The 27621-nt window shown below is 48.4% G+C and overlaps 2 protein-coding genes across 2 annotated transcripts; one reads left to right on the forward strand and one right to left on the reverse strand.

The window, feature by feature from the left end:
- Positions 1 to 572: 572 nt before the first annotated feature.
- On the forward strand, positions 573 to 22144 carry LOC101950098 (solute carrier family 22 member 6-A-like). Its single transcript, XM_065551118.1, has 10 exons — positions 573 to 974; positions 2617 to 2720; positions 3980 to 4132; positions 6327 to 6536; positions 9124 to 9249; positions 9896 to 10009; positions 15635 to 15849; positions 16680 to 16788; positions 18006 to 18209; positions 21409 to 22144. The coding sequence occupies exons 1-10, from the start codon at positions 573 to 575 to the stop codon at positions 21491 to 21493; spliced, it is 1722 nt and encodes a 573-aa protein (XP_065407190.1). The 3' UTR covers positions 21494 to 22144.
- LOC135972585 (SRRM2 protein homolog rsr-2-like) lies at positions 11985 to 14157 on the reverse strand. Its single transcript, XM_065551119.1, has 2 exons — positions 13611 to 14157; positions 11985 to 12541 (listed from the first exon to the last, which is right to left on the reverse strand). Exons 1-2 carry the CDS (start codon positions 14155 to 14157, stop codon positions 11985 to 11987), a joined length of 1104 nt encoding a protein of 367 aa, XP_065407191.1.
- Positions 22145 to 27621: the final 5477 nt, after the last annotated feature.

Below are 27621 nucleotides of genomic sequence, written 5' to 3' on the forward strand. Positions count from 1 at the left end.
TTGGACTTAATCTATGCAAAACAAAGTTAAATTTTAACCAAGTGACCTGCTTAAGGCCTTATATAACCCTCGGAGCGATATATAAACCCCACCTGTTTTTCCAGAGGTAAAATGCAAGGATCAACGTGGAATTAAGCTTGGCAAAACCATTCCCTGATGTGTCTACAGTTCATAGAAAAGGTGTGTGGAGTTTTCCCGCAGCTGACAGGAAACTAGGAATGGTTGCACGGGAATTTTTACAACAAAGGAGAAGCAATGTGGTAGCACACTCAGTTATTTAGGGAGAATATAACTCAATGCCTCTTCTTTGGAAACTACACCCTCAAGAATCCATGCACACTATTTGCCAACAGCTGACTTTTTGTAAGAAGTGCTGCGCTTTATGGCTGTCTTTGAAGTTGTGAAGTGGAATACAAGCTGGATTCAAATTAACGTCTTTCTGTGTAAATATTTTCATCGCACAACGCTTAATTTTTACAAGTAATTGACCTATTCAGGTAACGTCCGTTATTCGAGCCCCATTGTTTTTGCTTAACCCAGAAGGTTAGTGCTGAATCTTCCAATCTGGCACCATGAGTTTTGCCGAGCTCTTAGACCATGTCGGGGGGATGGGTCGCTTCCAAATCATCTATGTGAACTTACTGGCTATCCCATTTTTCATGCTGGCCAGCCATAACCTCCTGCAGAACTTCACTGCTGCCATCTCTGAGCACCACTGCCAGGTCCATATCAACATCAACAACACTCCTGACACCAACCTCACCGGAAAGCTCACTGCCAAGAACCTCATCAGGGTCTCCGTCCCCATGGACAGCAACCTGCAGCCAGAGAAGTGTCACCGCTTTGTCACCATGCAGTGGCAGCTCCTAGACTCCAATGCCACAGTCACAAACCTAACCGAGCTGGAGACTGAACCCTGCGCTGATGGGTGGGTGTACAACAAGAGCATTTTCACCAGCACCATCATTACAGAGGTACGTGAGAGCAAGACCTGCTGCAGCGCGGGTAACCGGCTGGGAAAAGGATACTGAAACCATGGGGTGGAAATTGGGGTGGATGAGTTGAAAAGATTTTTGTTGGAGTTATGCCTTTTCATAGATTTTTGCAAGTAAGTTTCACTGTCCTATGGGCAGAGAGGGTCAGAGTATCTATCTATCAATCCTCCTCTTCCTAGATCTGATCTTAAAATTTGCACCAAGCAACAGCCCCTGCATGTCTATTGACATCGGCTTGATTTCAGCCTAAGTCAGTGCAGAATTTCATCCAGGGCCACGTGCTGTTCTCAGTTACATGCTGGCCCCTCAGGCAACTTCAATCCACGCAGCTCCAAGTGGCTGCCATTGCACAGGTGTAAAGGAAAGCAGGACACGGCCTTTGTACTTCACAGAGCCTTGTTTCCTTCAGTGTACGAGGAAATGGGTGTCCATTCCACAGCTGGGGAGAGACACACACAAAGGGAAAATAATCTCTCTGTCCTTGGGCTGATGACCTCCAGTGGTGAGAACAAGCACGAGCGGAGGCAGCAGGAACATGTACAAACAGCCTTCCCCTGGCTCTTTGAGGCTGAGATGAAATAACTCCCCAGAACCTGCATTCCCCGATCCATGCCTCCTTCCCCTGCTAGTTGCATCCCACCTAGTGGTAGTAGGTGGTACTGCACCTTGCTGGAGGCGCTCCATTCCCCCTCACCATGGCAGCAGCCAGTACTGGTTGCACTGGCTGGGGTGGGAATTCCCCCATCCATTTTGCAGTCAGTTTCCTCTCAATTAAACTGGACATAATCCACTAATCCGCATTAAAGGAATGTGAATGATGCTAAGACCTAGCCCTGCTCTCCCCTAGATCTCAAAGGGCTTTACAATAGTGACTAAACCTTACTATCCCATCTCACAGCTGAGGGAAACTGAGGCACAGCGAGGCAGCATGACTTGCCCAAGGTCACAGCAAGTCAGTGTCAGAGCTAGGAGTGGGATCCCAGTCTTTTGAACACTCAGTCCATTCAAAACCATCCGCCTCGCATGGGATCATTATGTTTGATCCTACATTAACATCGAAAGGACCCATTCTGCCAGGCACTGCAGAGACGTAGCTGAGTTCAGAGACTCACTGTGCCAGATGCTACACAGACCCAAGCTGAGAGTGGAGCCCTTTTGTGCCTGGCACTGCACAGAGCCCAGCTCAGACTGGGGAACCCTTGTGCAGATACTGCATGGACCCCAGCTCCAATCAGGGACCCATTGCACTGGACACTGCACAGACCCCAACTGAGACTGCGCTGGGTGCTCTGTGGACAACAACTGAGATGGGGCCCAGCTCTGCTGGGTGCTACACAGGGAGAAAGCTAGAGACCAGGATGATCCTCCCTCATTTTACAGATAATGGACATTGAGGCTCAGAGAGATTCAGGCTGTGATGCCCAGCAGATCACATTTCCCATTAAACGTAGGTAGCTGTGGACTTGTAATTAACAAATTAAAATGAATTGTAAGGATTGCTATGGGAACTGGCTGTCTAAATGCCATTAATGGCTCTGAAAATCTCAGCCCCAGTCTGGGGCCTTAACCACAAGCCAGTCTTCCTCCTGGAGCCCAGCTTCATTTTCTCTCTCCCTTACAGTGGGACCTGGTGTGTGACTCCCGGCAGCTGAAGCAAATGGCTCAGTCCATCTACATGGTTGGGATCCTGGCGGGAGGCATCATCTTTGGAGGTCTGTCAGACAGGTGAGAGCAATGTCCTTATGAAGCCGAGCAAGGCTGATTCCTGGGGGAATCAGGAATATCGAGCAGGAGGAGAGAAGTTATGGTATCTCTGTATTTGGCACTGGTGCTACTGCTACTGGAATCCTGTGTTCAGTTCCGGTGTCCACAATTCCAGAAGGATGTTGGTAGGTTGGAGAGGGGCCAGAGAAGACCCAGGAGAATGTTAAAGGTTTGGAAAATGTGCCTTACAGTGAGAGAATCCAGGAGTTCAATCTATAAAGCAAAGGTTAAGGGGTGACTTGATCACAGTCTGTAAGTGGAGCCCCTTGAATTCTTTTAATAATTGTTTATTTTATTTTTGGGGGAATTTCTGGTTATTTTTGTTTTGTTAATGTTAACCATGTAGGGATCGGGTCTTGCCCTGGGGGTTGGGAGGCCCCGGAGGGGGGCTGAGTCCTGCCACCAGGGGTTGGGAGGCTCTGGGGGAGGTGAGTGTTGCACCCCCGAGCCTGCCCTGCACTCACACCACAGAAGTGGCTCCTGGGGTCCTGTGCGGTGCAGCTGGGCCTGGCTCTCGACTCAGGGTGTTGTGGCCTGGCACACGGGGTCGCAGTGCTGCTCAGGTTTGGCGTTCAGAGTGGGGAGCCAGCCTGAGCTCCACAGGACAGGAGCTGCCACTGTAGGGTGAGTTTTTTGCTTTTTTTATTTATTATTTCACATTTGCAAAAAACGTGGGGCTCTCTGTATAGGTACCTACACGGGGAGCAGCAATCGGATAAGAGGCTTTTCCATCTAGCAGACAAAGATTTTATAAGAGCCAGTGGCTGGAAATTGAAGCTAGACAAATTCAACTGGAAATAAGGTGCAAATTTCTAACAGCAAAGGGAATTAACCATTGGAACAACGGCCCAAGGGCTGTGGTGGATTCTCCAGCCCTGGAGATTTTAAATCAAGATTGAATTTTTTCTAACAGTCAAATACCAGCCAGGGGATAACCCTACTGCCAGGGCCCTAGATTGCCTTAATCCAGCCCTGCAGGCCTCATCATTAGCAGCTACAGCACGGCTGACATGAAGTATTTTCATCAATAACCTTTTGTCACATGCCACAGAGCTGGTTTTAGAACTGGGGCCTCCTGCCTCTTTGCCCATTCCCCAAGCCAGGGAGCCATGCCAATGGCAGCAATACTTCCTTGCACAAGATTTAACTCCTACTCTGAACACACTTGCCTCAGTATCCTGGGTTTCCCTCATCTGTTCTCTTGGTCTTTTTTGGCTCAGGTTTGGCCGCAGGTCTCCCTTGATCTGGTGCTACTTGCAGATGGCTGTCACAGGCACCAGCACTGCCTTCTCGCCCAGCTTCACTGCCTACTGCATCTTCCGTTTCCTGACCGGAATGGCCTCCTCGGGAATTGCGATGAACGGTGTCTCTCTGTGTAAGTGTGTCTGGCGCCTGCCATCCCAGACACAAGATGAGCTGGTTACTGGGGATAGAGGGAGGTGCCTTGTTCCCGCTGCTAATAAATTACTCTGTGGTGGGAGCACAGAGAGACCAGAAGCACACACCGCATGGGTGGGATATCCAAGGTCTCAGCACCAAAAATCGGGAGCTAGATTTTCCAAAAGTCCTACGTCCCATTCCAACCTGGATTTACCAAAGCACTCAGCAGCTCCCTTTGGGACACTGATTGCCACAGCTGACAAAGACCTGAGTACGTTATTTAGGAGGTATTTTGCACCTTGAAATCTGGGCCTGTCCTCTTCTAAAAATCTGGTACCTAAAGGAGAACTGAGTTCTCTGGAACAATCCCACCTCCGTGTACTTCTGCAGCGCCAGAGCACAGGAGATGCCACAAAACAGGGCAGCTTAAAATAGCATGCAGGTCCCTGTGGTGAGGCGGCCTGGTTCCCAGCCGCCCCGGAGGGAGACGAGCCCCTCCGGCGCCAAAGTGGGCGGAGCCAGTGGAGCTTGCACCCCCTCTCCCCCTCAGAGGTCAGGGTGCAGGACAGGAAGTACAAAAGCACAACCCCAGAGCCAGTGCTTCTATATCTTGGGAAATTTCCCAAAATCTGGGAATTTTTGAGTAAAATGTTTTGAATGAAAATTCCAATTTCCCAAGTTGAAACATTTTACTCACAAATTCCCAAGTTTTGGGAAAGTTCCCAGGTTATAGAAGCACTGTAAAAAGCTTTTCCTGGGAATTTTTCCACCAGATTTGGGAAATTTTGAGCACTAGGTTTGGAAAAGTGGGCATCACGATATAGAAGCACTGCCCAGAGTTCACTAGAGGCCCGGCCACCGGACAAGCCAGACGCCTGTGGCCTAGCTCCCAGTTGGGAGACTCCTGCAGTTTGCGGCCGACCCGAGGACTGGGCAGATGCCGACCAGATCCCGGAGAAGCTGGTAAACTCGTCTGTGGCAAGTTACCCAGAGGAGCTGCCAAGCCTACCGCCCGCTGGCTACCTAGAGGTGCTTTACTCCTGGGAAGACTCTGTCCAGACGCAAGTACCTCTAGAGGGGGAGGTAGGAAGTAGCCCGGGGGCAGCCGACCCTAGTCTGGCTGCAGCACACCCAGGGCCAAAGTCAGTTTGTTGCGGTCAGGATCCCCACTGACACAGCAACGGGTCTTCTGCCGCTGCTAGGGCCCCAGGCTGGGACACAGTGGAGGGGGTGGGCCTGCATCCCCCCTGCCACCCAACATGTGGGTGGCAGTCTCCCCCTCTCTCAGGTCCTTTGGCGCCACGACGTGGGTTTCCTAAACCTATTTGTCTGCTCAGCCCCTGCCTGAGAGCCACAAAACACGGCAGCTTCCAATAGCATGCAGGTCCCTGTTGTGAGGCGGCCTCGTTCCCAGCTGCCCCAGAGGGGGACGAGCCCCGGCCGAAACCCTACAGTCCCCAAGAATGGAATGGAAGCTATTTAGAGTGGAGTGCCGTCATCAGATGACGATGATTCACAACAGAACAGATATTCCACAATACATCTTCTACAGCACAGGCACAGGCCATGTGCGTCAGCCAGGAGCTACAGAATGCCCTCCTCATTACTAGAAAGTCCCTTGTACTATACAATGTATACAGGACCTCTAGGAACTAGAGGACCCAGGGGCAGCTGGATATCAGAGGCTAATGGGACTCAGACTATTCAATTACATAACAGCTGTGTATTGTGGCTGATGTACTTCAGGGTGCATAAGTGTGCCATTGTGGGGTGTTTGAGATGCTGCAACCCTGCAGGGTACAGTACAGCCTGCTGCCGTTGCGGGGTCTTCTGGAGTGTTTGCAACCCTGCAGAGGGCAGTACTGCTTGCTGCCACTGGGGGACTGGTGCTGCTGTATCCCTGCAGGGTACAGTACTGCTTGCTGCCACCGGGGGTGGAGTTGCTGCAGGGCGCAGTACTGGCTGTTGCCATGGCGAGGGGGAATGGAGCGCCTCCAACAGGGTGCAGTACTACCTACTACCACTAGGTGGGATGCAACTAGCAGGGGAAGGAGGCATGGCTCAGGGAATGCAGGTTCTGGGGAGCTATTTCATCTCAGCCTCAAAGAGCCAGGGGAAGGCTGTTTGTACATGTTCCTGCTGCCTCCGCTCGTGCTTGTTCTCACCACTGGAGGATATCAGCCCAAGGACAGAGAGATTATTTTCCCTTTGTGTGTGTCTCTCCCCAGCTGTGGAATGGACACCCACCCACACACGGGCCGTTGTGAGCACCATGCATGGATACTGCTACACAATCGGGCAGTTCATTCTGGCTGGGGTGGCTTACACCATCCCCAATTGGCGCTGGCTGCAGCTTGTGGTGTCTTTGCCCTATTTCATCTGCTTCATCTATTCCTGGTAGGTTAGCTCACCCTTATCCTTTCTGATCCATTCCCCTTCCATCCTGCTTTTCTCACTGGATGCAGGAATAAGGCAAACTTTAAGCAAGTAGAATAAACAAATCTCTTATCCTGGTTCTCATAATTTTGTGTCTCGATTACTGCAACATCCCCTTCTCCGACCTTGGCAAATGCAATCTTCCTCCACTTACATCCATTCAAAACACTACTGCAAAGATCATTCCCCTGTCTCATCACTTTGTCCATGTCACCTCTCTCTTTGCAGCCCTCCACTGGCTCCCTGTTCTTCATCACATCATACATAAACTACTCATCTTCATTTTCAAAGCCGTTCACGCCCTACTGCACCATACCTATCCCATCTGTCATTCACTAGCACAATGCTGACTCCCAATTCCGATTGGCCCAGGATGCCTGCCTCCGTTGCCCGCTTGCTAAATTTTCAAACAAGCACCTTAGTGCATTCTATCATGCTGCCCCTCATACCTGGGAGGAGTTTCCCTGTAAACATCAGCAAAGATACCTCGTTGTCCTTCTTCTAACTCTCCCTTGCTGTGTGGCTTACAAAAAAACTTGATGACGGTTAGGCTGCTGGTTTGCACAGACCATTGCCTATCATGCTACCCAATGTTGTCTCACTGTTTCCTTGTGCTCTCCTGTCTGTATCAACCTTTTGTTGCTTGTCTTGTCCTTAGATTATAAGGTGTATGGGGCAGCGACTGTCTTTTTGTTCAGTGCCTGGGACAATGGGGTTCTGCCCCATGACTGAGGCCTGGTCCCCACTAAGCCCCCACTTCGGACTAAGGTACGCAAATTCAGCTATGTTAATAACGTAGCTGAATTCGAAGTACCTTAGTCCGAACTTACCGCGGGTCCAGACGCTGCAGGGAGGCTCCCCCGTCGATGCTGCGTACTCCTCTCGCCGAGCTGGAGTACCGGCGTCGACGGCAAGCACTTCCGGGATCGATCCGGGATCAAACCAGACACGTTAAATCAATCCCAGCACATCGATTGCCTGCCGCCGGACCCTCCGGTAAGTATAGAGGTACCCTGGGTCTTCAGGGCATTATGGTAATGCAAATAATGAAAAATAACTATGAAAGCTGTGGAATTTCATACCTAGAATTGCTTCAGCAAACCAGGGAAATGGCAAGACTAAGAGGATAACGTATAAATAGACAGAATTGAAGATTTGATATCTTAAATTTGTTTTCTATGAAAAATGGCTTTCCCCCAAAAAATTCCTTCAAAAATTTGCAACGAAAGCAAACATTTTATTTTAGTTTTCAGGATTTGGGAGGGAGGGGCGGGTTTCCTGAAAAATAAACGTTTCTTTCTAAGTTGGTTAATTTTTTGATACAACAAAAATTTTCATTTCTATGATTTGGAGCCATTTTTTCCACATTCCCCCATTTTCCAGTGGAAAAATGAAAGCAAAAGGAAATAAAAGAGAGGAAATAAAAAAAAATAAAAAACCCCTTCCAAAATGGAAGCAAAATGAAAACTTTTGTTCTGTTGAAGAAAATTTAAAACATTGTGAAAAATTTCCAGTGAAAGCAAAGAGGGCTCTACTCCACCCATAATGTCACTGCTGGGTAATATGAGGAACTGACCTATCTTGGGTATTTATCTAGAACCCATCACCATAGTATCTAGGTACATCACAGTGTTTAATATATTTATCCTCACAGCTAGAGCTGGCTGGCAACAAACATAAGAGTCTTTGAGACTTTGAAAAGTTTTCCCATCCTGAATCTGGCCAAAAGTCAAAACCAGGAAAACTTTTGTGAATTGATAATCTGAAAAAATATTCCGGTTGGGTCAGTTGAAATGTTTCCTTTTGATAATTTTGAAATTTTTCTTTTTGATCTGGAGCTTGTTTATTTTTTACCCTTTTTCTAGTGTAAATGATCAAAAATTTTGAAACAAAATTGTTGAAACTTTTAATTTTGACACAGGACAAATTTTGAAACGTTCTTTTTTTTTTAAATCAAGAGGTTCATTGAAACTGACCTTTCCCTGCAAACAGTTTCAATTTGAACAAACCCCCATTTTTCAATGGACAAATATTTCAGCAGAACAGTGCCAACCAGCTATAACCACAACACCCTTCTGAGGGAGAGCAGTGCTATTACCCTATTGTACAGATGAGGGGATTCAGACACAGAGACAGACTAACTGACTAGCAACGGTCGCACAAGAAGTCTGCAGAGGAGCAGGGAACTGCAGCCAGGTCTCGGCTATCACCCTATCACCATCCTTCCTTCCTTGTGCATGGCTAGGTGCAATACCACCTGCTGCCACTGGGCAGTCTCCTGACGGGAATGGAGCTTCAAGTTGCAGTAACACTTGGCTGTCACCAGGGGGCTGCAGGTAGCAGGGGGGACCAGAGAATGCAGGTTCCACGGAGGCCATTCCACAACATGCTCCCTGCTGCCTCTGTCACTGCTTGTGCCCTGCACTGGCTTTGGGCACTGCCCCTAGTGTAGAAGAACAGCACCGTGCTCCAGTGGGGCTGATCGCAGTTCAACAAGAGCAATGCGAGTGTTCCGTGCAGGTGTGTTTTCATATCTTCTGCTTCCCAGGTGGTTCGCGGAGTCCGCCCGCTGGCTGGTAATAGCCGGCAGACCTGATGAGGCAGTGAAGCAGCTCCAGAGAGTGGCCAGGATAAACCGGAAGAAGGAAGAAGGAGACAAACTTAACACAGAGGTAAGACTGGATCTCAGAGAGGCTGAGAGCTCCCACCAACTCCAGCGGCCGATATAGGCACGCAAGACAAGCAGATATAAATCAGTGTGGTTGCACTCATGTCATGGGGACTCTGCACAAGTACACCAGTGGCGCAACTGGCTATAGTGTTCCCTGAGCAATGGAATTCTCACCATGGTCTGACTTCTTTCTCGTACAATGGGATTCCCATACGTACAAGGTATCGTCTATCAATCTCTCTACCTACAGTCCTACATACATAACCACCTATCCAGCCATCTATGTATCCATCTCTAGACATAAACACCTATCTTTTATAAACATATACTCATACACATAATCTCTCTATTCATCTCCATCTATCTTTCATCTCCCCCAGACACCTCTCTATCCATCTATCCCCATACAAATGCTTCTATCCATCCAACTATCCATCCATCCCTATGCACACCCTTCTCTTTATCCATCGATCCATCCCTTCCTACACATACACATTATTTTGTCTAGACTGAGGCCTCCTCTGAAACTAGAATTTTGGCACCATTGGATGACCCAGAATCTCATTCCCTCCCATTCCCCTGCTCTGTTTCCAGGCCTTTCCCACCATGGAGGCACCATGCCATTATCCAGAATTCTTCTCTCTCCAACATGCAGATCCAACATGCAGAAAGAAACAGCCTCTGCAAAGAGCAGCTATACCTTCATCGACCTGGTGCGGACCCCTGTCCTACGCCGGATCTCCTTCTGCCTCTGCTTTGTATGGTTAGTTGGCTCTTGTGCTTGCACAAAGAGGAAGCTGAGACTATGGGTATGTCTACACTACGGGATTAATCCGAATTTATATAATTCGGATTTGAAAAACAGGTTGTATAAAGTCGAAATGTATGCGGCCACACTAAGCACATTAATTCGGTGGTGTGCGTCCAAGTACCGGGGCTAGCGTCGATTTCTGCACCGTTGCACTGTGGGTAGCTATCCCATAGCTATCCCATAGTTCCCGCAGTCTCCCGCGCCCATTGGGATTGTGGGTTAAGGTCCCAGTGCCTGATGGGACAAAAAACATTGTCGCAGGTGGTTCTGGGTACAGCCTCACCTCCTCCCTCCCTCCTCCCTCCCTCCTCCCTCCCTGCATGAAAGCAACGGACGGCAGACAACCATTTTCGCGCCTTTTTTCCTGGGTGGGTGAACACTGCAGACTCCATACCACGGCAAGCATGGAGCCCGCTGAGCTCAAGACAGCAGTCATGAACATTGTAAACACCTCGCGCGTTCTCGTGGAGTTTATGCTCAGCCAGGACCAGAAAAACTAGGCGAGGAGGCAGCGGCGGCGGCAGCGCAGCGACAAGCATGATGAGGACATGGACACGGACACGGATACAGAATTCTGTGAAACCACGGGCCCCGGTGCTTTGGAGATCATGTTGTTAATGGGGCAGATTCTATCCATGGAACGCCGATTCTGGGCAAGGGAAACAAGCACAGACTGGTGGGACCGCATAGTGTTGCAGGTGTGGCAACACCCAGTGGCTGCGGAACTTTCGCATGCGTAAGGGCACTTTCATGGAACTTTGTGACTTGCTGTCCCCTGCCCTGAAACGCCAGAATACCAAGATGAGAGCAGCCCTCACAGTTGAGAAGCGCGTGGCGATAGCCCTGTGGAAGCTTGCAACGCCAGACAGCTACCGGTCAGTCGGGAATCAATTTGGAGTGGGCAAATCTACTGTGGGGGCTGCTGTGATGCAAGTAGCCAAAGCAATCACTCAGGTGCTGCTACGAAAGTTAGTGACTCTGGGAAATGTGCAGGCTATAGTGGATGGTTTTGCTGCAATGGGATTCCCTAACTGTGGTGGGGCGATAGACGGAACCCATATCCCTATCTTGGCACCGGAGCACCAAGCCACCGAGTACATAAACCGCAAGGGGTACTTTTCAATGGTGCTGCAAGCACTTGTGGATCACAAGGGACGTTTCACTAACATCAACGCGGGCTGGGCGGGAAGGGTTCATGACGCTCGCGTTTTCAGGAACACTACTCTGTTTAAAGGGCTGCAGCAAGGGACTTACTTTCCGGACCAGAAAATAACTGTTGGGGATGTTGAAATGCCAATAGTTATTCTTGGGGACCCCGCCTACCCCTTAATGCCATGGCTCATGAAGCCGTACACAGGCAGCCTGGACAGGAGGCAGGAGCTGTTTAACTACAGGCTAAGCAAGTGCAGAATGGTGGTAGAATGTGCATTTGGCCGTTTAAAAGGTCGCTGGCGATCATTATTGACTCGCTCTGACCTCAGCCAAAGAAATCTCCCCATTGTTATTTCTGCTTGCTGTGTGCTCCACAATCTCTGTGAAAGTAAGGGGGAGACCTTTATGGCGGGGTGGGAGGCTGAGGCAAATCGCCTGGCTGCTGATTACGCGCAGCCAGACACCAGGGCGATTAGAAGAGCACACCAGGAAGCGCTGTGCATCAGAGAAGCTTTAAAAACCAGTTTCATGACTGGCCAGGCTACAGTGTGAAATATCTGTTTGTTTCTCCTTCATGAAAACCCGCCCCCTTTATTGACTCATTTTCTGTAAGGAACCCACCCTCCTCCTTCCCCCAGCTTTATTTCAAACCAAATAAAGTCACTATCATTTAAAAATCATTTATTCTTTATTAATAGATTAGAAAAAGAGGGAGGGAACCCGGGTGGTATTTGGGAGGAGGATTGCTGGGAAGGAAAAAGCCACAAAGAAAAGGTTAAAAAAATGACAGCCTTTTGCTTGGGCTGTCTACTGGGGTGGAATGGGAAGGTGTACGGAGCCTCCCCCCCCGTGTTCTTACACGTCTGGGTGAGGAGGATACGGAACATGGGGAGGGGGGAGGGTGGAACAGGGGCTGAAGCGGCAGTCTGTTTTCCAGCAGCCGTTCCTGAAGCTCCACCAGACGCCGGAGCATGTCTGTTTGCTCACGCAGCAGCCCCAGCGTTGCATCCTTGCTCCTCTGGTCTTCCTGCCGCCACCTCTCATCTCGAGCGTCTCTCCTCTCCTCATGTTGGTCCCTCCTCTCCTCACGTTGGTCCCTCCTGTCCTCACGTTGGTCCCTCATGTCCTCACGTTGGTCCCTCCTGTCCTCACGTTCACTGGCTTCTTTCCTATACTTTGAAACTGTTTCCTTCCACTCATTCAGATGAGCTCTGTCACTGCGGCTGGATTCCATAATTTCAGAAAACATCTCGTCTCGCGTTCTCTTCTTACGACGCCTTATCTGTGATAACCTTCGGGATGGAGGAGGGAGGCTTGAGGAATTTGCAGCTGCTGTAGGGAGGGGAAAAAAGAGAGAATTGTTTAAAAAGCTACATTTTGCAGAACAATGCTTATACTCTTTCACGGTGACCAACACTATTCACATTACATAGCACATGTGATTTCTGTGCAAGGTCGCATTTTGCCTCTTAATGCTGAGTGCCTGTGGCTTTGCTGCTAGAGATCACAGGTCTGGGCAACAGAATTCGGCTTGCATGCGGCCATGGTAAGCCATTGTTTTACAGCTTCTGCGCCCTCCTTTCCCACATACCAAGCATAGCCTGTAGAGTGCTGCGGTTTTTCTGTTAACATTCAGCAGCAGCAGCAGAAAACAAACTAACCACCCCACCCCCCGGCCATGAATTCTCTGGGATGATCGCTGTACCCCTCCCCCCCACCGCGTGGCTGGTATCAGGGAAGATCCCTGCAGGCACCAAACTAACCACACACCCCCCGCCGCCCCCCTCCCACCATGAATTCTCTGGGATGATCACGGTACCCCTCCCCCCACCGCGTGGCTGGTAACAGGGAAGATCCCTGCTAGCCAAACGCGAAAAACTCAGGGCCACTTTCCCATCTGCGCTTGGCTAACTGCAGGGAAGGATTTATTTTCCGCCACAGGCAAACAGCCCAGTAGGAACGGCCACCTCTGTCCCCTTAATTAAGTTCCCGTATTTCAACCAGGTTACCAGGAGTGATATCACTCTCCTGAGGATTACACAACAAGATAAAGAACGGATGTTGCTTGAATGCCAGCAAACACCGGGACCATACACTGCCAGGCTTTGTCAGGCAATGATACCAGATTACTTGCTGCAAGCATGGCGTGGTCAAGTGTCCTACCATGGAGGAGGGAATAAGGATGCACTGCCCAGAAACCTTCTGGCAAGGCTTTCGGAGTACCTCCAGGAGAGCTTCATGGAGATGTCCCTGGAGGATTTCCGCTCCATCCCCAGACACGTTAACAGACTTTTCCAGTAGCTGAACTGACCGCGAATGCATCCCAAGTCCTCAGGGCAAAGTAATCATTAAAAACCGTTTGCTTTTAAAACAAGTTTTATATTTTAAAAGATAAACTCACCTGAGGTCCCTTCCATGGGGTCAGAGTCTTGGGTACTGGCTTGGGAGGCTTGGGAGTGTACTTCAGTCACGGTGAGAAAAAGATCCTGGCTGTTGGGGAGAACGGAGTGCTGTGTGCTCTCTGCAAGCTCCTCCTCATCCTCCTCCTCCTCCTCTCCCCCATCGGCAGAATCCTCAGGCGTCGCTGATGAGACTATCCCTGACCCAGAATCCACGATCACAGGTGGGGTAGTGGTGGCAGCCCCCCCTAGAATTGCATGCAGCTCGGCGTAGAAGCGGCATGTCCGCGGCTCTGACCCGGAGCGACCGTTTGCCTCCTTTGTTTTTTGATAGGCTTGTCTGAGCTCCTTGACTTTCACGCGGCACTGCTCAGAGTCCCTATTGTGGCCTCTCTCCATCATGCCCTTGGAGATTTTTTCAAAAGTTTTTGCATTTCGTCTTTTAGAACGAAGTTCTGCAAGCACTGAATCCTCTCCCCATACAGCGATCAGATCCAGTACCTCCCTCACGGTCCATGCTGGTGCTCTTTTTCGATTATCAGCCTGCATGGTTACCTGTGCTGATGAGCTATCTGTGGTTACCTGTGCTCTCCACGCTGGGCAAACAGGAAATGAAATTCAAATGTTCGCAGGGCTTTTCCTGTCTACCTGGCCAGTGCATCCGAGTTTAGATTGCTGTCCAGAGCGGTCACAATGATGCACTGTGGGATAGCTCCCGGAGGCCAATACCATCGAATTGCGGCCACACTATCCCTAATTCGAAATGTTAAAATCGATTTTGGCGCTACTCCGCTCGTCGGGGTGGAGTACAGAAATCGATTTAAAGGGCCCTTTACATCGAAATAAATAGCGTCGTTGTGAGGACGGTTACAGGGTAAATTCGAATTAAAGCTGATAAATCTGAATTAAAGTCATAGTGTAGACCAGGCCTATGATATGAAGCAGCCTGCAGCAAGTAAACCAGGCACAACTATTTGTTGAGGAATGGGGCAAATAATGGATTTTCTGACCCGCAGGCAATTCCAAAAAATCAGTACAAAAAATCATTTTGCGTTGAACAGAAAACCATTTTTTCTTAATTTTTGACTAATCAAAAAGTTGAAAAAAAAATCAAGTGAAACATTTTGTTTTGATTTTAAATATTTTAAGATTTTTTAAAATAAAATTAAAGAAATGTTTGAGACAAACATTCATTTTGAACCAAAACTGAAAACATTTAGATTTTGGTTTGTTTTGTTTTTGTTTTGTGGGGCTTTTTTCTTTATCTGAAACAATTCAGCCAAAGGGACATGAATTCCCTAAGCATTTTGATGTCATTGAGTCTGCACTTTGTGCTGAAAAAAGTTGTAGATGAAAAATTTTGCTCACCTCTACTAAGCCCCACAGACGCTCCACTTCATCCCATGGCATGTCAGTGACAGTCAATTTCACCTTGATTGAATATCACACTAGATCACAATTCTGTATGTTATATCTAGACTTCCGTAAATCCCACCTGGGAGACAGCATGTAGAGAAAACCATCAGGAAGTGATTCTACCCAGAAGCAGGAATAGGACTCAGGAGTCCTGGCTCCTATAGTCACCTATTCCTAGTCCTAGGACACATTCCATGTGCAGAGCTGGGAAAAGAACCCAGGAATCCTTGGTGCCTAGTGTGTCCTGTTCTAGCTATTGGCCCCCATTCCTCTCTGAGAGTTAACAACAGAGCAAAGTCCCCTCTTGCTCTAACCACTAGGCCCCACTCTTCTTCCAAAGCTGGAAATAGAACCCAGGAGTCCTGGCTCCCAGCTGCTCCCCAGTCTAACTCACTAGACTCTAATCCCCTCCCACAGCCATGAGCAGAACACAGTGCAGTCTACCCACTAGACTACACTGCCACCCAAAACAGTGAAGAGAACCCAGGGGTCCTGGCTCCAACCACTAAACACATTTCCAGGGCCTATTGCTGAAAGGGAATATGCTTGTAACAAATAAAGTCAATGATAATGACTCTCTATGCATCAATACCTGTTTGCTTCATCCCAGGTTCTCCACCAGCTTTGCCTATTATGGATTGGCCATGGACCTGCAGAATTTCGCTGTCAATATCTTCTTGATCCAGCTGGTCTTTGGAGCTGTTGATTTCCCAGCGAAGTTCATCTCAGTCCTCACAATCAGCTTCATCGGGCGCCGGGTCACACAGACCTTGACCCTCATCCTGGCTGGACTCTCTATCCTAGCCAACATCTTTGTGCCACAAGGTGGTTACTTAGTGTCCTGGATTTTCAGGGTTCGATCCGGAAGTTTTCAAGCCTTTGTCCTACCAAAGGTCCAAAGCCTGGCTGATATGGTCAGCTGCAGGAGAGGGAGAAGAGCCAGGAGAGCTGATCCATAAGGGCTAATGGGGCTCAAGCCCATGGATATGTCACAGCTGTGTTCTGTGGCTGAGGTACTGTAGGGTACAGAACCACCTGCTGCTGCCAGGGACTGAAGCAACTGACATGTGTTTATGACACCAGTTGCCATGACACTTCCCCATGAAGCAACCTGAGACACATATTCAGCCTGATCGAGGCTGGCCTGTTGAAAGATGGTTGGGAAGTGGATGAGCTGCTGTCTGGGAGCGGTGACTGACCCAGTTTCACAAACAAAGCTGGGTAGATGGTTATTAATATTTGATCATTGGGCGAGGTTCTGCACAGACCCCAGATGACATCAGGGTCCCATTGTGCCAAGTACTGCACAGACCTAAAGGGAGAGACAGTCCCTGCCCCAAAGAGCTCACAATCTAAATAGACACAACACAGAAAGGACTATCACTCTTATTTCTAGATGGCAAACTGAGGCACAGATCCTCAGCTGGTGTCAATTAGCCCAACTCCATTGATTTCTTGCCCCCTTTGGCTTCAATGGAGCAGCTGGGGATTTGGCCCCATTGATTCCAGCGCAGATATGCTGATTTACAGCAGCTGTGGATCTGGCCCCATCGGCACCAGTGGCTGGGATACATCCGATTGACTCCTGACCCTTCTTGAGCATTTCAGCCTTTTTCCACATGCTTAACCCTCCTCCATTGTGTCCTTCTCCCAAGATCTGAAGACCCTGCGCACCGTTCTGGCTGTCGTTGGAAAAGGCTGTCTTGCTGCCTCCTTTAACTGTGTCTACCTCTACACAAGTGAGCTGTACCCCACAGTGATTAGGTATGTAGAAAAAACTCAGAGGGTGCAGCTCAAACTTCACATGCAGCCCCGTGGAACAGCAAAAGACCAGAGCCAAGTGACTAGTGATTAGAGTTGGTTGGGAATTTTTCATCAAAATGTATTTTTCTGACGGAAAAAGCTATTTAATCAAAGCCCAAGCTTTTCATGGGAAAGTGTTAATTAGAAAAAATGCGGGGGAGGTTGGAAATTACATTTCCAAAATGAAAATTTCATTTTTTTCTGGTTGGAAACAACTTTGTGTTTTGGAATCTGTATTAAAAACAACCCTTTTTTGTACAAATTTATAATGGTCAAAATTGAGTTGAAATGATGTGAGGGACCCAAAACAAGATTTTTTTTATACTGTTGAATTCACAAAATTTTTTGAAATTTCAATAGTTCGTCCTGATTCAGAATGGGAAAAATGTTTGAAATCTCAAAATGTATCATGGGACAGGATAACAATTTCCCGACCAGCTCTACTAGTGATTTTGGGCACCTCAGGGGATGCTCACGTTAGGACACTGCAACTGGGCCTGATTCTCTGCAATTGCTGCGGATGTGCCATCTGAAAAGTGAGGGCCCTCTGAGATGTCTCAGTCTAGCCACCCAAAATTGCCCTTCTAAGAACTAGGAATTGCCACATCAGATCAAAGATCTAGCTAGCCCAGTCCCAGCTGCAAGAAACCCTGCACTTGTGGGGTAACCTACCCCCAGGAAAGATCCCATTTGTTAAGTTAGCACCTAGAGACCACCCCAGAGCCCCATGGTGCCAACTGCTGCACAGACCCTGACTGAGATCAGGTCCCCATTGTACCAGGCACTCCACAGATCCCGAGTGAGATCAGGGCCCCCATTGTATAAGGTACTGCACAGACCCAAATTGAGATTAGGGCCCCATTGTGTCAGGTGCTTCCCAGATACATAGTGACAGCAGTCTCTGCTCTTCACAATCCTAATAGACAAGACAGACTGAGGGTGTGAGGAGAAAAAGATGAATGGAGAGAGGAAGGGACTTGCCCAAGGTTACGCAGTGGGTCAGAGGCAGAGCAAGCAAAAGAACCCAGGTGTCCTGATTCCCTAGTCACTCTACTAGTCCACTGGGCCTGGCTGAGAGGTACTGCTTGGCTTATTGCCTGTGAGCTCCTTAGCCCAGATTTTTCTCTTCACTGTGGCTTATGCTAATAGCTCTGTTTGCGTTGATTTCAAATTCACAGGCAGACTGGCATGGGTTTGAGCAACACCATGATGCGTCTGGGCAGCATCATTGCCCCATTGGTGAAGATGTTGGAGGAATACATTCCCTTCCTGCCACTGATCATTTATGGAGCTGCCCCAATCATCTCCGGCATTGCAGCGACCTTCCTGCCCGAGACGCTCAACGTGCCATTGCCTGATACCATAGAGGAGGTGGAGACACGGTTAGTAGACTCTATTGGGAGGCAAGAACAGTAGCCATGACACACCTTGTGGGGGCTATGTGATATAGACATGGGTCCACTGAGAGAGAGAGAGAGAGAGAGAGAGAGAGAGAGATTGCACAAACAAGAAATGATATGCATGATTACATAGATAGATAGATAAGAATGGCCATACTGGGTAAGAGCAAAGGTCCATCAAGCCCAGTATCCTGTCCTCTGACAGTGGCCAATGGCAGGTGCCCCAAAGAGAATGAACAGACAGGTTATCAAGTGATCCATGCCCTGTCACCCAATCCCAGCTTCTGGCAAACACAGGCTAGGGACATCATTCTTGCCCATCCTGGCTAATAGCCATTGATGCACCTATCTTCCATGAATCTATCTAGCTCCCTTTTGAACCCTGTTATAGTATTGGCCTTCACAACACCCCCTGGCAAGGAGTTCCAGAGGTTGACAGTGCGTTTTGTGAAAAAATACCTTCTTGTGTTTGTTTTAAACCTGCTACCTATTAATTTCATTTGGTGGCCCCTTGTTCTTGTATTATGAGAAGGAGTAAATAACAATTCCTTATTTATTTTCTCTATACCACTCATGATTTTATAGACCTCTATCATATCCCCCCTTAGTCACCTCTTTCCCAAGCTGAAAAGTCCCAGTCTTATTAATCTCTCCTCATACGGAAGCCCTTCTATACTCCTAATCATTTTTGTTGCCCTTTTCTGAACTTTTTCCAATTCCAATCTTTTTTGAGATGGGGCGACCACATCTGGACACAGTATTCAAGGAGTGGGCGTACCATGGATTTATACAGAGGCAATATGATATTTTCTATCTTATTATCTATCCCTTTCTTGATAATTCCCAACATTCTGTTCGCTTTTTTGAATGCCACTGCACATTGAGTGGATGATTTCAGGGAACTATCCACAAGGACTCCAAAATCACTTAGTTGAGTAACAACTAATTTAGACTCTATCTTTGTATATGTACAGTTAGGATTATGTTTTACAATGTGCATTACTTTGCATTTATCAACATTAAATTTCATTTTCCATTTTGTTGCCCAGTCACCCAGTTTTCTGAAATCCTTTTATAGCGTTTCGCAGTCTGCCTGGGACTTAACTATCTTGAGTAGTTTTGTATTATCTGCAAATTTTGCCCCCTCACTGTTTACCCCTTTTTCCAGATTGTTTATGAATAGGTTAAATAGGACTGATCCTAGAACAGACCCTTGGGGGACCCCACTATTTACCTCTCTCAATTCTGAGAACTGACCATTTATTCCTACCCTTTGTTTCCTATCTATAAGCAGTTACCAATCCATGAGAGAACCTTCTCTCTTATTCCATGACTGCTTATTTTGCTTAAGAGCCTGTGGTGAGGGATCTTGTCAAAGGCTTTCTGAAAATCTAAATACACTATATCCACTGGATCTCCTTTGTCTGCATGCTTGTTGACCCCTCAAAGAATTCTAGTAGATTGGTGAGGCATGATTTCCCTTTACAAAAAACATGTTGACTATTTCCAAACAAATTATGTTCAGCTATGTATCTGACAAGTTTGTTCTTTACGATAGTTTCAAGCAATTTGCCCAGAACTGAAGTGAGGCTTATCAGCCTGTAGTTGCCAGGGTCACCTCTGGAGCCCTTTTTAAAAATTGGCATCACATTAGCTATCCTCCAGTCATTTGATAGATTAGATAGATAATCTGATCCCATTGACTCCAGTGTAGCTATGGCTGATTTACACCAGGTGGGATCTGGCCCCATTAGCTCCAAGCATGTTTTAAGCCAAGTACATCTCTTGATGCTTGTGTAAGGGGACTGTTGCCCCCTTACTAACACTCAGTAGGGGTGTTTTGGTTGGCTAGCTCCCAGCACTAAAAGGGGAAGGGTCGATGGTAAATCAGGAGTCTGAGACTGACAGTCCCCGGGGCAATGGGGAGAGGCCAATGCTCCAGATCAGCCTGATTGACAGGGCGGGCAGGCTAATCAGAGAGTCAGGAGGCCGGGGGGGTCCCGTCCTCCGTGTGAACTGGAATGGCCTGAGTCAGACAGAGTGGGGCCGAGCTAAGGAGAGAGCAGGGGCCCGAGCTAAGCTGGAAGCAGAGCTGCAGCCCCAAAGCCAGAGCACAGCCCAGAGAGAGCAGACCTGCCCTGGGAGCAGAGCTGCAGCCACCAGAGCCAGAGGGGCCAGACAAGCAGCCAGGAAGCAGGTCAGAGCTGGGAGCAGAGTCACAGAAGCAGCCTGCAGAGCAGAGCTGTCCTGGGGGCAGAGCTGCAGCAACCAGAGCCAGAGGGGCCAGAGAAGCAGCCCAGGGAGCTGGAGGCAGAGCAGCAGCAGCAGCCGGGCTGAGGCAGAGTGGAGCTGGAGCCGGGGCTGGAGCAGTCCGGAGCTGGGGCTGGGGCAGTCCGGAGCCGTGTGCAGTCCGAGTGTGGTGAGCAGCTGGGGAGAGTGAGGGGGACCCTGGGCAGTGGGCCCAGCACAGGGAGACGCCTCAGCCAAGAGGCCTTGCAGGCCAGACTTGCAGGGGGATCATAACCCCGACCGGGCGGGGGCGACGCTGGGAAGAAGGGTCCTGCCACCTAGAGCCTGAGAGCGTGTGGCCACCACCAGAGCAAGTGTCCAACCCACAGCGTCTCTGCAGCACGGCCAGGGCCTGAGAAGGAGCCTGGGATCTACAAGGAACAGACTGAACTGCCCTGACGTTCCAGAGACACTGTTTGTAATGTTCCCTGCCACAGAGCAGGGTGATGTGTTTTCCTTTAACCTTTCCCATTTTTCCTTATTCTTTTTTAAAATTAATTGTTAATTAAACAACTTGTATTTGCTTGAAATTGTATGAAATGATCCGTGGATCAGGAAGGTGCCCAGTGCAGAGAGAGTACCCCGGAGTGGGGACACCCTAGCCCCTGTCCTGGGTGACCACAGCAGGGTTGGGGGTCGAGCCCCCCAGGAATCCTGGGCCCAGCCTTGTCGGGGTTTACGAGGACACTGCCAGACAGGAGAGTGGAAGGGGAGTCCTCAAGGGCAGGGAGGCCTCTGGGTAAAGGAAGTGGGAGCAAGGACTCGGATCCTTTCGCTAGCCCACTTCACCGGGGTAGTGCAGAAGCTAGGAAAGTTCCCCACAATAGCGGGACCATTCCCCCGCTTACACTTGTATAAATGTTAATATTTACTGATATTCTTTTTCATTGAGGCCCAGGCATCTGAGAGATGAAGAACAACAAATGAAGATCCTTCTGAAACCCACCATGCCAGACCCAGCCGAGGAAGCCAGTTAAGGAAAGAAAAATGAGCAACTGTTGTAGGGGCTATGGGTACAATTTTCAAAATGCCAAAGTGCCTTACGATCCTATGTTCCATTTTCACCCGTGACATAGCCACTCCCATGAGAGTAAAGTGCCTCATCTACCTGAGCACTTCTGAAAATCCCACTGGGCACTTATCGGAATCTCTTGGCACCTAAACACCTTGGAAAATGTGGCTCCCAATCACTTTTGAAAGTGGGGGCTTAGGCACTTTTGAAGACTCCGCCCTATCTCTTTTACTGTTTTAATCATGCCAGAAGTAATATGCAAGCATCAGTGACAACTCCATAGGGGTTGAATTTTGCACTTAATGCAGGGAATCAACCTCTTCAAACAGCATGTTGACCTCTAAATCACAGCAGGAATTTATACCATGGGACCTGCTGCTGTGCAAGGTGGGAGACATGAATCAATTACTCTATTTAGATCCTCCATGTAGTTCTAAACCCGGTGTTGCACTCTGCTGGGATCCAACATATGATACCCAAGAGCTCAGCAAATAGTGTCAGAATATAGGAACTGCTGGACTGATCACAGCCAAGGTCCATGTAGTCTCTCTGACAGTGGTCAACAACAGATGCCTTAGAGGAAGGTGTAAGAAATCTGCAGTGGGCAGATATGAAATAATCACCCCACCATTAAGTTTCATCCTGATCTCGAACAGTCATTAAAGTTGGGGGCGGGGAATTGATTTTTCAGCTCACTAGCAATTTCGAAAAATCAAGGGAAAACCACGTTTTGGCTGAAAATGAAATTGTTCAAAATTTTCAGCAAATCAAAAAGAGTAAAAAATTGGTTTCAAACTAAACATTTTGCTTTGATTGCAAATTGCATTTAAACTTTTTAGTATAAAAAAACAATTCAAGGAAATTTCTAAACAAAGTTGTTTCAAATCGAAAAATCAAAACATTTAGACTTCTTTGGGATTTCCCTCCCTGAAACGAACAATTCAGCAAAACCAGCATGAAATCATGAACCATTGCAGTGTCACCAAATCTGCATTTCTATCCCAAAACAGTTTCGGCTGACAAATTCCACACAGCTCCGCTAGTCACAGATTGGCTTAAGGCCCGAAGCATGAGGTTTATATGCCTTTTAAAACTCTTTGTTGTATTACTGATATTCCTGTTACCTATAGAGCTGTCCAGTTCCCCTTTGAATCTTGCTAAGTTGTGGCCTCAATGTCACCCTGTATCAGTGAGTTCCACCATCTAACACCATCATGCCAGAAAGGATATTTCCTTTGTTCAGTTTTGAAAACAGGGAAGGGAACCCAGGAGTCCTGATTCTCAACTTCCCCTGCCCTAGCCCACTACATTTTACTTTCCTCAGAGTCGGGAATCCTGACTCCCAACCCCCGCAACACAAACACACTCTAATCTCCCCTCCCATTCCAGAGCTGGGAACGGAACCCAGGAGTCCCGACCCTCATTCCTGCTGCTCAGACACACTAAACTCCATTCCTTCCAGAACTGGTAACCAAACCCAGGAGTCGTAAATCTCAGCCCATACAGCTCCAACCACTAGACCCTACTTCCCTCACATTCCTCACAATGGAACCCAAGAATCCTGATGCCTAGTTTTAACCACCAGACCACTGAATTACACCAGTAAAAATCAAAACTGAAGGGTTGACTACAGCTTGAGCAGTCATACCTGAGCGAGCTTGACTCTCACTAGCTCAGGTACCAGAGCAATACGTCAGCACAGGCTGTACAAGCCTGTCTGGACCCCTGGGTCATTAGTCATAGGATTAGCCCATCTTGAAGCATGTGCTGCTGCAGCTTCACTGTTTTGGGAGCCAAGCTAGCGAGATGAAAACGAGCTGGGGTATGTCTGCTCCAGTTGCAATTGCAGCCTCTGACTGCAGCATAGACAGACCCTAACTCAGCTGCCTTGGTTGGATTTGAGAATCTGTCTCCTTGTCCCCATGTTTTGTGTCAATAAAATGCACATTTTTATGTTAAAAAAAAATCCAGTTAACAGGATCAAAATGTGGCTCATCCCGATCCATGTAGGGTTTAAACTCCACCTAGACCTGGGGCAAAAGCAACTATTTACTGTACAAAGAAAATACCTATGTGAAATGCTGTAGCAAATAAACAGTTTCTGTTGCACTTGGCAGTGTTCTTCTTGAAGGCAGGTTCTGCATTCTTTGGAAGCTAGGCTCAGGGTTCAAGTACAGACGCTGGTTCTGGTTACATCCTCAGTCTCTGGGGTGCTGGAGGAAACATAGCCATCCCATAAAATCATACTCTGCTCTTCTCTGTGCTCTCAAAGGGCTTTTTGCGTATTGCTTAACCAAGCCTCACACCTTCATTGAAGTTAGGTGAATATTATTGTACCCGTATGACAGAATAACAAAATAAAGCACAGAGCAACATGACCGAGGTTATGGATGGAAAGTCAGTGACAGAGCTAAGGATAGAGCCCCAGAGTCCTAACTCACAGCACCGCCCCCCCCCCCACTACCACCACTACCACTAGACCGCACTCCCCTCCCAGAGTTGGGAACAGAACCCAAGACTCCCAGCTATCAATACTCTACTACTATTCTAACCACAAGCTAACACTCCTTCCGGTGTTTGGAACAAAACCCAAGCATCTCAGTTTCCAATCCCCTGCTCTGATCACTAGACCAGGGGTAGGCAACCTATGGCACGTGTGCCGAACGTGGCACGCAAGCTGATTTTCAGTGGCACTCTCACTGCCCAGTCCTGGCCACCGGTCCGGGGGGCTCTGCATTTTAATTTAATTTTAAATGAAGCTTCTAAAACATTTTAAAAACCTTATTTACATTACATACAATAGTTTAGTATTATAGACTTATAGACCTTTTAAAAAAATCAAATGTATTACTGGCACATGAAATTAGAGTGAATAAATGAAGACTTGGCACACCACTCCTGAAAGGTTGCTGACCTCTGCACTAGACTATACTATTTCCTCCCCAAATAGGCAATAGAACCCAGAAATCCAGACTCTCAGACCCTCCCATTTCCACTGCTAGATCATAAACCCCTTGTAGAGATGGGAACAGAACCCAAGAGCCTTGACGCCAAGTCCCCGCTATGCATCGCTAAGCCACCAGACTCCATTTCACTCTATTCCCAGAGCTGGCAATAGAACCCAAGAGTCCTGACTCCCAGTTCCCCTGCTCTACCCATGAGACCCTCCTCCCCAGCCACATCTGGGAATAAAACCCAGTAACCGTGACTCCCAGGCCCCATGCTTTAGTCACTAGACCCCTACTCACCTCCGAGAGCCAGGAATAGAACTCAGGAGTCCAGACTCCCACCCCACCTGCTCTCCCCACTAGACCCCACAACCCTCCCAGAGCTAGGAATAGAAGCCGGGAGTCCTGACTCCCTGCCCCCTCTCCCCTGCTCTCACCCACTAGACCCCACTCCCCTCCCAGAGCCAGGAATCTCAACTTGCAGTCCCCCTTACCCCACACAGCCCAGTGGAGCACAGAAAATAACCCCATGTCATTCCACATGAATGGATGACTGCTCTCCCAGAAATAGGGTTGAGAGGTCTGTGACTGCTAGTATGAGCCCTTGAATTAACAACGCCTTGTGACTTGGGGTATGTCTACACTACAGGATTAATTCGAATTTTGGAAACAGATTGTATAAAGTCGAATGTATGCGGCCACACTAAGGACATTAATTCGGTGGTGTGCGTCCATGTACCGGGGCTAGCATCGATTTCTGGAGCATTGCACTGTGGGTAGCTATCCCATAGCTATCCCATAGTTCCTGCAGTCTCCTCCACCCACTGGAATTCTGGGTTGAGATCCCACTGCCTGATGGGGCCAAAAACATTGTCACGGGTGGTTCTGGGTATATCCTCCCCCCTCTCCAGGGAAGCAACGGCAGACAACTGTTTCACGCCTTTTTCCTGGGTGAACAGTGCAGACGCCATACCACAGCAAGCATGGAGCCCACTCAGCTCAAGACAGCAGTCATGAACATTGTAAACACCTTGCGCGTTATCGTGCAGTTTATGCTAAACCAGAACCTGCAAAACCAGGTGGCGAGGAGTAGGCTACGGCAGCACAGCGGCGAGAGTGATGAGGATATGGACATGGAATTCTATCAAACCGCGGGACCCGATGCTTTGGAGATCATGCTGTTAATGGGGCAGGTTATAGCCGTGGAACGCCGATTCTGGGCTTGGGAAACAAGCACAGACTGGTGGGACCGCATAGTGTTTCAGGTGTGGGACGATTCCCAGTGGCTGCGAAACTTTCACATGCGTAAGGGCAGTTTCTTGGAACTTTGTGACTTGCTTTCCCCTGCCCTGAAGCGCCAGAATACCAAGATGAGAGCGGCCCTCACAGTTGACAAGCGAGTGGCGATAGCCCTCTGGAAGCTTGCAACGCCAGACAGCTACCCGTCAGTCGGGAATCAATTTGGAGTGGGGAAATCTACTGTGGGGACTGCTGTGATGCAAGTAGCCAAAGCAATCACTGAGGTGCTGCTACGAAAGGTAGTGACTCTGGGAAATGTGCAGGTCATAGTGGATGGCTTTGCTGCAATGGGATTCCCTAACTGTGGTGGGGCGATAGATGGAACCCATATCCCTATCTTGGCACCAGGGTACCCAGTACATAAACCGCAAGGGGTACTTTTCAATGGTGCTGCAAGCATTTGTGGATCACAAGGGACGTTTCACCAACATCAACGTGGGTTGGCCGGGAAGGGTTCATGACGCTCACGTCTTCAAGAACACTAATCTCTTTAAACGGCTGCAGCAAGGGACTTACTTCCCGGACCAGAAAATAACCGTTGGGGATGTTGAAATGCCAATAGTTATTCTTTGGGACCCAGCCTACCCCTTAATGCCATGGCTCATGAAGCCATACACAGGCAACCTGGACAGGAGTCAGGAGCTGTTCAACTACAGGCTGAGCAAGTGCAGAATGGTGGTAGAATATGCATTTGGCCATTTAAAAGGTCAGTGGCGATAGTTACTGATTCGCTCAGACCTCAGCCAAAATAATATCCCCATTGTTATTTCTGCTTGCTGTGTGTTCCACAATCTCTGTGAAAGTAATGGGGAGACCTTTATGGCGGGGTGGGAGGCTGAGGCAAATCGCCTGGCTGCTGATTACGCACAGCAAGACACCAGGGCGATTAGAAGAGCACACCAGGAAGCGCTGTGCATCAGAGAAGCTTTGAAAACCAGTTTCATGACAGGCCAGGCTACAGTGTGAAATATCTGTTTGTTTCTCCTTCATGAAAACCCGCCCCCTTTATTGACTCATTCTCTGTAAGGAACCCACCCTCCTCCTTTCCCCAGCTTGCTTACAAAGGAAAGAAAGTCACTATGGTTTAAAAATCATGTATTCTTTATTAATTGATTATAAACATAGGGAAAGAACTGACAAGGTAATCTGGGTGAAGTTTGGGAGGAGGATAGGAGGGAAGTAAAAGGCCACTGAAAAAATTCAACATAATGACAGCCTTTTGGTTGGGCTGTCCACTGGGGTGGAGTGGGAGGGTGTCCGGAGCCTTCCCCCCCCCCCCACGTTCTTACACGTCTGGGTGAGGAGGATATGGAACATGATCAGTGGGGAGGAAGGTTATACAGCAGCTGCAGCGGCAGTCTGTTATCCTGCTGCCATTCCTGAAGCTCCACCAGATGCCGGAGCATGTCCGTTTGATCACGCAGCAGCCCCAGCATTGCAGCTTGCCACCTCTCATCTCGAGCGTCCCTCATGACCTCACATTCACTGGCATCTTTCCTAAATTTAGATACCGTGTCCTTCCACTCATTCAAATGAGCTCTTTCATTGCGGGTGCATTCCATTATTTCCATGAACATCTCGTCTCGCGTCCTCTTTCTCCACCACTTTATCTGAGATAGCCTTCGGTACGGAGGAGGGAGTCTTGAAAAATTTGCAGCTGCTGGAGTGAGGGTTGAAAAAAAAAGGAGAAGTTTTTAAAATGATACATTTTACAGAACAATGCTTATACTCTTTCACGATGAACAACACTATTCACATTACATAGCACATGTGATTTCAGTACAAGTTCGCATTTTCAATCTTAATATTGAGTGCCTGTGGCTTTGGTGTTAGAGATCACAGACAC

The sequence above is a fragment of the Chrysemys picta genome, chromosome 7 (genome assembly GCF_011386835.1).
Source record: "Chrysemys picta bellii isolate R12L10 chromosome 7, ASM1138683v2, whole genome shotgun sequence".
In the NCBI taxonomy this organism is placed as follows: Eukaryota; Metazoa; Chordata; order Testudines; family Emydidae; genus Chrysemys; species Chrysemys picta.